Source organism: Gopherus evgoodei, chromosome 9 (assembly GCF_007399415.2).
Source record: "Gopherus evgoodei ecotype Sinaloan lineage chromosome 9, rGopEvg1_v1.p, whole genome shotgun sequence".
NCBI lineage: Eukaryota > Metazoa > Chordata > Testudines > Testudinidae > Gopherus > Gopherus evgoodei.
The window spans coordinates 35941380-35955375 of NC_044330.1; the positions used below are offsets into that span (position 1 = coordinate 35941380).

Sequence of the window (13996 nt, forward strand, 5' to 3'; positions counted from 1 at the left end):
AAGAAAGTCAGTTCTGCAACCTTCACAGCAAAAATTGTTACAATGCTAACTTTCAGAAAGAAAACATCTAACGCTCTAAAGAAGAGACACACAAGTGATGAAGAGCCAAATTAAAGCTTAAAAAAAAAAAGCTGTGAAATGTAACTATATATAAATGTTAGTTGCTGTTCTGAGAAACCCAATTCTCCCTTAGAGAAAACTTACGAAAAGAACAAAGTTCAGTCCTTTTGTAAGGATTCCAAACCACAGACAGATAAAATTTGGTAGGAGTTTTCCAGCAATTCTTTTAGTAACTTACAGTCCTGAAAAGATCAAACAGAACATAACTCCTTTGATACAGACTGTCTCATAATACCATAGGAGGGTTTTTGTTCTCTGAGCTCATCTACCTGCCCTGTAAAAAGTCAAGAAGTCTCTCAGTAACTACAACAGAAATGAATTGCTGATATAGATTTTAAACTCCTGGCAGAGTCTGGTGGCTTCTCCTCTGAGCCACTGTTTTACTTTAATCCAGTCTAGATGATTAGAATCAAGGAATTTGGAATACTTCTCAATGTACAATGGAAGTGTTCGATCAAAGGATCGATATAATAAAAAGTAGAATGCCACTTTTGGTTTTACTGAGTTGCAAATTGTCTAAAGTAGGCACATGCCCAAACCATCCTACCCTGCACATGCACCTTCCTGAAAACTAACCAACACAGTTTTATTTCTCCAAGGAAGAACAGTCTACCCTTTTGTTTAGTTATTCTGTTCTCAGTTTTAAATTCTCAGACAGTTACAAAACAGGAAGAACTATTTGACTTTTTCTTACTCAGTTCAATATTAAAAAGGTTTTTGGTAGACAAACATCTCAAAGATTGTCCCTAGCTCTGGTGAGATATATAACTACACAGCAGCATATTTTAATTTATTAGGCTCCTTAGGTTTGCACTGAGTGTAAGTCATTCAGAAACCAGCTCATTATCGGCTCTCAGTAAAACCCATTATCTGCCCTTCACTCTATATTTCTCTGCAGTTTTCAGTCCCGCCACGACTGCTTGCTCAGATTGTTATTTAGGAACTATGACTATTCCGGTTCCAAAAAGGATAATATTTTAACTAACTATTTCGTGGTCTCAAATCGAGTTAAGAAGGTGTTGACTGAGTCCTAGGTTGTTTGTCTCCGCTTGAGCTTAAACTTGACCATGCAGAACATGTGCACTATCAAGACTAACTCCAACAAAGATTATCCTCGAATAACTTTTTTATGGTCAGAACAAATTTCCTCTGCACAGTATACAAAAGTTGTTTGACCTTTGTTTTAGAATATGTATTTTACTGAACATTAGGAAAAAAAGTTTTCCAAATTTTTTCAACATAGTTCACTTAGTAAAAAGCAAACTTGTTCACCTGTTATATTTGTCCACCATGGAAGAGAAGCGATGATCTTGGTGGGAATTGTCATTCTGGTGTTTGTGTGGTCTCTGTCTGGTGAGTAAATGGACTGGAGCCAGGCTTGTAGGACATGTTGCAAGGATGCCACAAGACGTTCCAGCAAACGCTGTTCTCCGGGTGGCTTATAACATCTGGGATAAAATTCCATCAACCAAGGGGTGAAGGCAGTCCAGAGGCAGACCCCCTATTACATGGGTTCATCAAGTCTGTTCCAGTGTTGGACTCTCAGGCCGTCAAAACTCTGTGGCTGTGCAGGAATGGACCAAATGGTGAACGATCGCTATAGCTGACTGTCTGGCTAAGCACTGAAGAAAGAGGAGGAGGCAGCGGTGACAGCTTGTAGGCAATGTAGGTGAAGTCTGGTGAATAGGTTGTAACATGATGCCATGTGGCCTAGCAGGGAAAGCCAGACCCTGAGGAGGTTTGTGGACAGAAAGTGACTTGCCTTATCCAACTGTTCATAGTCTGGAGCACAAGGATAACAGCTGCGCACATTCAGACCAATGGACACTACAACTGCTAGAAATCTATGAACTCGGGCACATGGTGCACATGTGTACTCAAGTGCAGAATACGTACAGGGACCAGCACTTGAAGATACAAAACAAAGTTATTAACTTGTTCTGTAACTGTTGTTCTTCTAGATGCATTGTACATTCCATTTCATGTGTGGGCAAATCCACTGCACCAAAGTCAAAGATTGTTCCCATAGCAGTACCCCTCAGGACAGCACATGCACCCTCTGCTGCCTTGTTCTGCTGCATGATGGCAAAAAGCGTAAAGCTACCTCAGAACCCTCTCAGTTCCTTCTTACCAGTCAGACTCAGATATAGAGGGGAAAGAGGATGCGTTGTGCAATGGGTGTGTGCAACACATCTTGAAGAACAGTTAAGATTAGTAACCATTTTTTCTTCTTTGAGTGATTGCACATGTCCATTCTATTTCAGGAACACTGATGGAACTACTTGATAGGCCTTGTTTCAAGTAGAACAAGTAATCCGAAACATGTTGGATAGAGACCTGAACTGGGAAAACACCCTTTCTGCTTTGACTATAAAGAGAATCGTTTCCACTTCAAACAGATAAGCATATCACGTAGGTGCCTTTCTGCTATTCCTGAAAACATTTTTCACATTCCCCAAACACACTTACTCTTGAGGCACTAACTAAGGAGCATCCAGGCCATAAAATAGAGAGCAGTTAGGTTGAGATGTAGCAAGCAACTGTGGTCCTAGGAGATCAGATCAGATTCTGGAGATAGAATCAAAGCAGCCCTGGCTAAGAACAGCAGCAGACTGCAGAAACAATCCTGGGGAGACCATGACAGTGTTATGAAGATCATGTGAGCATGAACCTTCTAGATCTTGACCAACAGAAGGAGTAGAATTGGAGGGGTTGGCATACAGAAGTTGTATTTCCAAAGCAGCAGGACAGCATCCATCAGAGATACCTGACTGTTACCTGTCCAACAAAAGAGCTGGCACTTTCTTTTGAGACCAGTAGCAAATAGGTCTACTAAGTGATGGATCCCCCCAGCTGTTCTGAACATCAGAAGGCAGAAGGCTGAGATGTATTGTATTGGTGATACAAAACTCCCAAAGATGTATTGCCGCTTGACAGAGATGATCTGACCTGGCCCCTCCCTGCCTGTTCAAGAAGAACATTTCAGCATTGTTGTCCATGAGAACTTGTAGAGTCTCTCCTTTGATTTGAAGGGCCTGAAGAATAGCCTTCAACTCCGCACATGTCTCTGTGGAAATCTAAATCCTGTTGAGACAACTGACCTTGAGTTCATAGGTTTCCTAGGCCAGTTCCCCAACTTAGAGAGGAAGTACCTGTAACTAGAGTCAATGTGGGTAAGGGAAGGGTGGAGGGAACTCCCATACATGCATTGGCTGGATCCAATGAGGCTACTATTCTTGCAGGAACTCAAATCAGCATGTCCAGTGGGTGACGAGCCAGAGTACACTGACTTTAACCATCTCTGCGACTTTCTAAGATGAAGTCTGACATGACAAACCATAAATATGCAGGAGTCCAAGTTGTCCCAGTAGTCTTACACAGTTTCTCACTGTTGTGAACAGATGGGTTTTGAGATCTATATAAGTTTTAATGTGTGGAATCTGGCTCGCAGCAGGAACACCCTGGCTAGGATTGCCCCTATATAAATTCTATTCTCTGAACTGGAGAGAAGACTGACTTTTCCTCATTGACCAAAAGACCCAGAATACTGAAAAGAGATCAGATCCTGCATAGACTGCATACTGAAAAGAGATCAGATCCTGCATAGACTGAGTTCTACTTAAAACTTGGATTGCCTTTTTACCAGCCAGTTGTCCAAGAAAATACATGCACTCATATCTTCTTTAGGAATGCAGCCACTAGTCCCATACATTTTGTGAATACTCAAGGGGAAGCAGACAGATCGAAGGGGAAGAACAGAAACTGATAATGGATGTTGTTGGCCAGAAATTTTAGGAATCTCTTGCGGTTTTGATGGATTGCCACATTAAAATATGCATCTGTCAAGCTGAGGACAGCATATCAGTCCCCCGGATCCTGGACACTAGAGTGACCATGTGAAACCTTATTTTCTTTACATATTTGTTCAAATTTCACAAGCCCAGAATGGATCTGATACTTTTTTGCCTTTGTCTTCTCTAGCAGAGCCACATCTCAGCTCTTTCAAGGAAAGATTCTATCTTTTGTGCTTCTTTCTCAGCACCAGAGAAGAGAATTGGTACAATGTTCAGAAGCAATATCTACAGGGCAAGCCTCACTGATGCTGAAGTACCTGGTGCCCAACCCAAGAAGGAAGGTTCAGAAGGCAGATATAGGACAGCCTTTATGGGAATGTGGTGCAGTCTCACGTCTCTGTCCTTCTTCGTCCAGTGTTTGAAGTCCCTGCAAAACTGGCAGTGGTCTTGCATGTGACCCTCAGTGGGGTGCTTCAGGTAGGGTCATGCTCCAGTACAGATTTCTTGCAGCCAGCACACAGCTTAAAACTGTAAAGACCAATGCATACCCTGGTACCAGATGCTGATACCCCAAAATAAGAGGGACCCCACATTCCAGGAAAAAACAACAAAAAGATCTTATACTAATCTAACAAATACTAATTAACTATTTACAGAAACAGAAGATAAATTGCCTGTGAAGGGAGAAACTTGCAGAAGCAAATTGATGTGCTCTGACTACTGTTCACAGGCCATCAGAACAAATGGAGGGAGATCTGGGGCAGCTGCACCTGTCATACCATCACGCAGCAACATGAGGCAGTGGAGAATGTATAAATTGCCCCACAGGTTCTGCATTAAAGAGAAAATCTCCAACTCTGGGCGCACACACATCTCAAGTGGAATGGACATGTGCAAATCACTAGAAACTGAATGTCTGTACACAAATTAAAACAGCTTGATATTTATTCATCAAACTGGAAGACCAAGGTATTAAAAAGCTTAGCTATTGTCAGAAAAACAGGAAGATCATTGTAAGACAGTGGTTTTCATACTTTTTTCACTTGTGGACCCCTAAAAAATTTTGAATGAAGGTGCAGACCCCTTTGGAAATCTTAGACATACAATAGGACCTCAGAGTTACAAACACGAGAGTTATGAACTGACCAGTCCACTACACACCTCATTTGGAACTGGAAGTACACAATCAGGCAGCAGTTGAGGCAAAAAAAATGCAAATACAGTACAGTACTATTAAACGTAAATGACTAAAAAAAGGGAAAGCAGCATTTTTCTTCTGCATATTAAAGTCTCAAAGCTGTATTGTCAGTGTTCAGTTGTAAACTTTTGAAAGAACAACCATAATGTTTTGTTCAGAGACACAAACATTTCAGAGTTACAACCAACCTCCATTGCTGAGGTGTTCATAACTCAGATTCTACTGTAGTCTGCAGACCCCAGGGTCCGCAGACCACAGGTTGAAAACCACTGAATAAGAGTTATTTGTGATGTATTAAGTAGTTTGAACACCTGAAAATGCAAGGAATTTTTCTTTTTAGTGAAATGTGAAAATTAGAAAAGGAGATGTTCAAGTCAAACACACGCTCTACGGAGATGTGGCTGCAGAAAAATTGCACAGTGAGGTGGCCACAAAATCAGCACAAAACAGAAATGAATAGCCAGAATGTTTTATTTTCACAATATAAAACTTAAGGATGGAGGATGTTACTGTCATCACAAATTGTTATTTTAAAATCTCACAGAAGATTCAGATTTCTGTTTATAAGTACTTATTACATACCAATCTTTTTCTATGTTGTATTTGAAGAAATCTGTGATTTAAGTTTATGGTCAATATAACATTACAATAATGATAATCATAAATGGAAATAAAATGTAAGAATAAATCACCTAAAAACAACATATAAAAGTAATCTCGGACAATCTTTAGGACAATATACAACTATCATTTTAATATTGAGACTAGCCATTCTAAACTTAGTAATATGAACAATCTACACAGTGGCTTCTATTATGGAATACCACGCCTAAGCACTGTATGTCAGTTTGATAATACAAATTAAAACAGATATATACAAAAATAGAATACTCTTTTAAAAGCTCAGATAAATAAACCTAGCATTCATTTTGTAGCAAGAAACAACCCTTATTTTTGCTCTAGAAATTTCTAATGCTTTTAGAAAACACTATGTAACTGAACTCTTTGTATAGGTTGGTGAGATACCAACACAGAACTATACAAAGGGACCAAAATTCTCTCTCTTTACTCAGTTTTCCAGGACCTAAAATCCTGATAGACTTATTTCTCCAACTAATAGGACATTAACTGCAACACCACCTTTCGACCAAACTGCAGAGCAATTATAACAGTAGCAGAAGCTGAGGTGAACCAATTGCAGCAGAAGAAAGAGAAATAAAGAAATTAAGGTAGCTTTAATTAAGTGGTACCTGTCTTTACATCTATCCATCTGTTTCCAATTATATGATTTAATTTTTACTGTGTAAGTGGCTGTTTCACCATTCATGTAATTGTAAACAGCAGAGAATTACATGCTTTTTGGAAATGCACATCCTTTGAAAGGGCAGTGCTTATTCAGGCTCATTATTCTTCAAGTTAATTGACAGGGAAGAACATCCTAATTGCTCGTTATCACTTTAAATGTACTCAGTGTCCTGTGGCAGGGTCTAAGGAGACATACAGAGCATGCAGCTGCATATTACTGATTTTTGGAAAGGAAATCACTGCGCTTACATAGGCAGGTAACTGGAATATTTACATTTTAAGAAAAATTATTTTAAATACTGTAAGTTTTTAGCTTTAAACATCTTTAGTTCTTCAAATGTAATGGTAGATTAAATAAATAATAAAAATGAAGAAAATCTTACTGCCAATGTATGCAATGGGTGCTTGCCCAAGTGGCAGGAAGAAAAGGAATGGTTGTCCCATTAAAGGCTCCCTCCGCAACTGGTAGCAGAGGGAGAGGAAAGAGAAAGTTTATCTGGTTAACATTCATATGAGGCAAGAGCTACAGGGTCCCAGCAACAGGGTAGATGGAACAAGGTCGGAAAGGGGGAAGGCTGATGGCAGCCCCTCCAAATAGGTAGAAATGATCAAGACTGCCTGCACTGTGTACTTTATTGCTGGGTATTCCCAGGTATTTGAAGTTAATATTTTAAGACATAAAATTGTGGCCTAATTAAACCACATCTATTGCCGCCTATCTTTCTTCTAGCATGGCTGGACAATAAAAATAATGTTGTAAAAACAATACAAAGACAAAACAATACTAAAATAAGTTCTACAGGACAGAGTTGTATTGGAAGCAATACATGGTGTTTCCCATGTTTTACACATCCATGATTATTCACAAGTAAAATTAGCATTAAAACACTAAGAAAGGGACACTGCCATAGTCTGATAAACGTTGCTGTCTCAAGCTAAAGTTTAAAAATGTGCCTTGCCATGCCAAAGCTATCTACCAGTCAGACACCTCATGCCTCAGATACAATCTGAATTGTTTCTCTCTCTCATGTCTCGCCAAAGGGCATTCTCCAAATAAGAATAAATTACCTCTTACAGTTGAAAATTTATCTTTGTTAAAACCCGATATAATATAACAAAATGGTGGTCGTGGTGGAAGAGGATATAGGCTGTTAATCTGCCATGATGCCCATTATTTAAAGATTGTTGAAGGTGTTTCAAGCTGATTTAACAACTTCTTTCTGAAGTACATATTAAATTATTATTTATTTCTATTACCATCATTTTGTCTTGGTTATTATAGATTGAACTCACTTTGTGATAGTGCAAATACAAACAAATGTTTTTAAAAAATGACATCCCACACCATATATCTCTTCTGCAGCAAGATTAAAATTAATGTATGTCCAAATCTTTTTATAGTAATATGTAAGGATCTCATAGTATTTGCCATGGTTTCATTTTACAGCATGACTTATAAATCCACTCCAGTATGAGAAAATACAGATTTAAGTCCACACCTCCTAAAACACCATTTATTCATTAGCTATCTATAGCTTTCTATTTATAATAATGGTCCAATAGCAGTAGGATTATTTATAATTCTGAATCCTTAGAGATATGTGAAGAAACAAGACTATTTTAAGAATCGTAATTTTCATTTACAATAGAAACAGCAGTTTTCAGTTTCCTCTCACTAGCAACACAACAAAATAAAACTGATGTGAGAGCATATGTCATTATTAGTTATGCAGCTTATTTCAAAAGTTTTAAAACTAAAATAAAGTGAATTTTACTTTAGACACGTCTTTACAATGAAACAGAATACCCATCACTAAAGCTTTTATCAACCCCTCCCCAAAATCCATATAATGTTTAATGCTACAACGCAGTGCTGTGTATTGGTTTCTTTAGTTTGTTTTTAACTCCAGAAAGAAGCATGTGCAGTAGCTGATTTTGTGATTTGCTGGTAATTAGAATATTATATTGATTAGCTGAATATCAGCGCTGTAATAAAACATCAGAGCAAAAAAACTACAACAATATATAAAGGCTTATGAGGCAATATCTTGTATTGGACCAACTTCTGTGGGTGAGACGCAAGCTTTCAAGCTTACACAGAGTTCTTCCTTAGGTCCTGACCAGGCCAGTAAAAGATATTACCTCATCCAACTCATCTCTCTAATCTCCTGGAACCAACATGGCTACAACAACAATGTATATATACAAACTTGGCAAGATTCCATTTAATCGTATGGAAATATGGATTTCAACTGATTCACTGAAACCGATAAAAAAAAACCCCAAACAAACAGCTATCAGTTAGTATGTGTAGCCTCCTTCCACACCTTGCACCTACACGGATTGGGTGTCCCTCAGGGAGCCCTCCGTAGCCCTGCTGCCATGGGGGTGAGGGAGCAGGGCGGTCCAAGCAGGGTTGCAGAGGGCTCCCTGCACTGCTGCACAGGTGAGACAATCGATCTCTGCAGGCACAAGATGTGGAGAAGACAGTGGTCCTAGTGGGTAGACGAGAGACTCCTGGCCAGGACTTCAAGGAAGACGATGAAGAGCCCCTGGATGAGGGAAGAGGTCACCCCGCTGCTGAACAGCTCCATCCCTGGGCAGGAGTCATTCAGCAGTAGAGTGGCCTCCTCTGCTTTGCCCTGCCAGGACTGCAGCCTTCCTCACACCTTGCACCTGCATTGATCCAACGTCAGCAGTCCCGCACACTTGCAGGGAGCCATCTGTCACAGCCCTGCTCCCTCACTCACCAGCCAGGAATGCAAGGGCCATCCTCAGGCAGAGGAGTGGCCTCCCCTGCAGCCAGGGGCTCATCCTCCATAGAATCCTGGCCAGTGTTTCTATGGTACATGGCCAAGACCATAGCTTTCCCTACACTTTACGCATGCATGTCTTGGGACCCTTGGCCGCACAGGGAGGTCCCTGCATCCCCAGTGTCAGCAATGCACTAATCCTAACATTTACCCTATCCCCCCTTAATTTCCAATGCTGTAACAATCGTTACAATCAATTATTTTTTTTAACAAATCTGTGGTGTTGAAATTGCCAAAAAAAAATTTTTAAAAATCAAGTTCTACCAAACCTACATATAGACCCCTCTTTTTTAAATTAAAGATTTATGATCAGATACTGACACATTTACTCGCATTAAATAATACCTTACTTTGATTTTAATAGAGCCTCTGATTTTAATTGAGCTACTTGCAGAGTAAGATGTTACTTGATACAAGGATATCAGACTCTCGTCCTTTATGTGTAATTCATAATATAGCACATGGCCATTTGTGCAGTTTAATCAACTTTGCCTTCTTGGGAATATGCATTATGATTTTATCTTAAGGAATAAGACAGAATTGTTTTAATAAATTTGGAATACTTGAGGGTTTTTCCAACATTCTCCTAAGAGTTGGATGACATCAAATGGAGCCTGAATTAAGCTTATTACCTATACAGAGAAGACAGAATATTATTATTCCTATTTTACATATAGGCAATTAAGGTGTAGAGAGCTTGAATGACTTGCCTAAGGTAACACAGGAAGTCTATAAAAGAGCTCAGAATTGAAACTAGATTTCCTGAGTACCAATGCAGTCTCAACCACAAGACCATCCCTATTCTTTTTTCCTGAGAGAGAACAGAAGAATTGAAGAGCCCAAAGACTTAGCAAAATTCAAAAAAGAACTGGACAATTTAAACGGATAAAAATAAACCAGAGTTTTAATAGTTTAATGCCAATAAATCTCATGCTTCAGGATTTAAAACAATGTAACAATTAGGGATTAGGATTAAACCCAATATGGGGGATGGGCGAGATTAACAGAAGATATCTGCCTATTAAGAGATTTCTTCCACCCTTCTTTGAAGAATCTTGGCATTAGTGATGGTCAGAGATAGGACATTAGTTCTAGACAGACCCCAGGTATGATCCAGTCTGTCAAAAATGCCTATATTCCTAAAACTGAGCCGTCACACTTCAGGGGTAAAATCCTGGCCTCAGTGAAGGCAACTGCAAAACTCTCATTGACTTCAATGGGGCCAGGTTTTCACCATAGGTGTTTTCATTCAGAGTCCACAATCTTCTCTGTGGGTTCAGAGTTGATATATCCTTTTTATATTTCATTTTGAGATGTTATTATTTTGACTAGAAGAAAACTATGATCTTGTCAACACTTCCCTTGAAGTTAATCTGGTCACTAATGTTCTCAGGCATAAGAAACAGTCATTGTCTTCAGATTCAAAGAATTTTGAAGTGCAAGCAGAGAGAGGAGGAGATTTCAATGTCCTTTGGAAAGTAGATTCCCCTGTTGAAGCAGGAATTAAATAGAAGACAAGACTTCAAACCTGACACCAAGGAGCCGAGGATTCAAGGGAGAGAGAGATGGGTGTTGTGTTTCTTTCATTTTTGAGAGAATTTTCTTGGGGGTAAGGAAGCCTGCCAATAAGGAGGAAACATTGATCTTGTGTATGTTTCCAGATATATAGGCGTGACCTAAGAGGCATCCAAGAAAGATTCCTGAAAGACACTGCCTCTTCCATAAGCAGATATCCACCTAATTGAGAACATGGGGGAAGAGGAGGATCTGCTTTGGAGGAAGATATACTTTGGAGAATGAGCTCAAGGAGGGATTAAAATGTATGTCAACTCAAAAATGCTATTTGAAATGAAAACATTACCTCACGTTTTAGCTTAATTTAAAGGGGAAGGTAACGGCTGTAGGAGCCAGTGAAGTTGGTTGGAGCAGGGAGGGAAGGGTAATGGGAGCCTGTTCTGTACCACAGAGCTGCTTCTGTAAGTTGGTGAGCTGAATGGGAGATAGAAGAGCTTCCTGCAATCTAACCTTGGGATGTAGGTGGTCACTGGAGGGCTAAAGGAAACCAACAACTGACAGAGATTGTGTAAAAATGACAGACTGTACATTTCATACCCCTTGTGCCAGCATTTTTCTTAACCATCTTGGGAAGGCACAGAAAACTAGGTGGGTGCTTCTTACTATACTTCTGGTGGGAATCAAACAGCTGCAATTGCTCTCCAAGAAAAGTTGTTCATGTCACTGATGTAGCAAAGAGCCATTACCTTCCTCTGCAGCAGGAAAACAGCAGGGTGACAAGATATGCCTATTCCCCTACTGGAAAGGCAGCCCTAGGGGAATTCTGTGCCACTGAACATGCGCAGAATTCATATGACCTGCAGACTTTTTATCTCCTCAGAAAATATATTCTGCCAGCGAGGCACTGCAGTTACACCTTTCACCCACCAGGGGCTGCTGTAGTGCCAGTATAAAGGCAGCTAGCTCACCACTCATGGGCTGTAGAAGTCAGCAGCCAATAGGGAGAGAGCGCAGCGCCCTTCCTGCAGGGCTAGGACGGTGGGAAGGCACTGGATATGGGGAGAGGCACAAACAGAATGGGGCATATAGGGGTGCTGGGGGGGGTCATATAGACTGGGGTTCAGAAGGGCTAGTGGGGGGGACAGACTGGAATGGGAGTTGAATGGGACTGGGGATGCAGGGACACATGGGGATGAGGGAGTGAAGGGCGACATGGAGGTAGGAGAAGCAGGGACACATGGGGACAGGGGGATGGGGTTCAGGACCACATGGGGAAGGAAAAGGAGGGGTGGCTGAGTGGGGGTGCAGGGACACATGGGAATGGGGGAGAAGGAGTGTAGGGCCATATTGAGACGAGACAGATGTGCCTGACTGATAGGGAGAGGCTAGGGGTCAGCCAAGGTCTGCATGGGGGAGATTCCTTCCCCTCAACCCAAAAGACACCTGTTCCATATTTCTCCCACCCACATCCAACAACCCTCCAGGTTCACTCCCAGGTGCCTTCCCAGCAATTACTTCCTTCTCCCTCAGCTCCTCCGTTACCCCTGATTCCCCGAAGCCTTTGCATTGCTTCTGAGGGGTCCAGGAAATACGTTCCCACTTTGTAGTTTAAATGAATTATTACTCAAAGTTCTGTATTAATATGCCTAGTAAGGAATCTGTCAAAAAACATTTTCTGGATCTTTTTTCATGCCTATATTGTTACAGACATAATTTGTTGATAGGTATTTGAAAGAAATTACCAAAATAATTGAAACTGGTGTGATTATATTGTGTTATTTTGACAAATTAATTTTGCAGAATTTTTAATTTTTTGGCACAGAATCCCCCCAGGAATATTGCTTATGGGAAAAGTAATATTTGTCCTCTAACATACATTAAGTAACTACTTTTATCTGTACCTAATCCAGAATATCAAAATTAGATATCAGATTACAATGGTCCTTTAATTCTGTTTCTGGAAAATGAACTATTCATGTATTCACACTTCATGGCATGGAATGAAAACATTTATCAACTGATGTGGTTGTTTTTTCAGACAAATCTGTCTGATAATTTCCATCAAGATCATTAAAAAATTAAGCAGTTGTGTAAGTGTGTCTGTAAAAAGACAAGTTCACTGAAGAGTCTCACAAAATCTGAATGTGTGACTATTCAGCAATCATACTAGGTGAAGCAAAGCACAATCACAAGTTGCTACATGTGAAATGTTTCTGGCATGAGTAAAAATATAAAACTAGTCTTGCAGGCATAAAGATAAGAAGGGCAAAATTTTATGAATACTCCAGCAGGGGAATGTGCCAGAGCACAAAAAGGTTAATTATTCATTAGGAGGCAGAAGGAAGGCGCTGACCTATTATCATCAAGTGGCATCTTCCTTTTGTTCAAAGATCAATATGACATTCATCCAATCCTTTTCTTCTCGAGTCTTTTACTTGGGTTCAGTACCCCCAAGGCCTGTGTAGCATATGCATACAAACTCAAAGCTGCTGACAAGAGAGGACAAATTCACAGAAGTGCATTCAGACTACCTGCAATCTGAGGCACTCAATATCTTCTGCAAGTAAAAACTGCTTGGACTAGAACTGTTCTGATTATAAACATTTTTCCCAGATTGCCTCAAATATAGTACTTAAAACAACAGTCTGGCTCTGGAAAGTATACTTGGTGTTCTAAAAAGGCAAATTTCATAAAACTGAAAACAATTATTGGGAGAAAGAATTTAAACAGAAAAAAGTGAATGGTAACAGGACACCATTTTAAAATATTTTACTAGATGCCCAGAATGCCATAATTCCACAAATGAGAAAAAAGGTCACAGTAGGGAACTTCTCAATAAGTGTTGGAACACTGGGAAAGTTCCAGAGCTTGGAAGAAAGCTAGTGCTTTGCCTGTATTTACAGGGGTAAAAAGGACAACAGAGCTAATTATAGGCCTGATCAGCCTGACATGAACTCTGAGGAAAACAATGGAATGGCTGATATGAGACTCAATTAATAAAGAATTAAAGGAGCATGATATTATTAATGCTAATCAGCATGGGTTTATGGAAAACACATCTTGTCAAACTGATCTTATATCAGGTAATAGTGTTGGTATTTAGATTTCTGTAAGGCATTAAAGTTGGTGCTGCATGACATTCTGATTAACATACCAGAACAATATAAAATCAGCATGGCACATGCTAAAATAGATTAAAGGTTGGCTAACTGATAGGTCTCAAAATGTAATTTTAACGGGGAATCATCGAG

The 13996-nt window shown here is 39.9% G+C and overlaps 1 protein-coding gene across 8 annotated transcripts in view; it reads right to left on the reverse strand.

Moving 5' to 3' along the window:
* The window catches only part of RHBDD1 (rhomboid domain containing 1), a 125400-nt gene that overhangs the window by 55810 nt on the left and 55594 nt on the right, over window positions 1-13996 (reverse strand). For 2 of the 8 annotated variants that reach the window (XM_030574734.1, XM_030574733.1), the window contains one exon: window positions 8538-10718. The exons of 3 other annotated variants lie outside the window; for them this stretch is intronic. In XM_030574734.1, coding sequence (XP_030430594.1) covers window positions 10570-10718 — 149 coding nt within the window. In that variant the 3' untranslated portion in view covers window positions 8538-10569. Of the gene's footprint in view, window positions 1-1392; window positions 1685-8537; window positions 10719-10738; window positions 13235-13996 lie in introns of those variants that run through there. 3 more of the 8 variants (XR_004001930.1, XM_030574737.1, XM_030574736.1) reach the window with 3 other exon arrangements.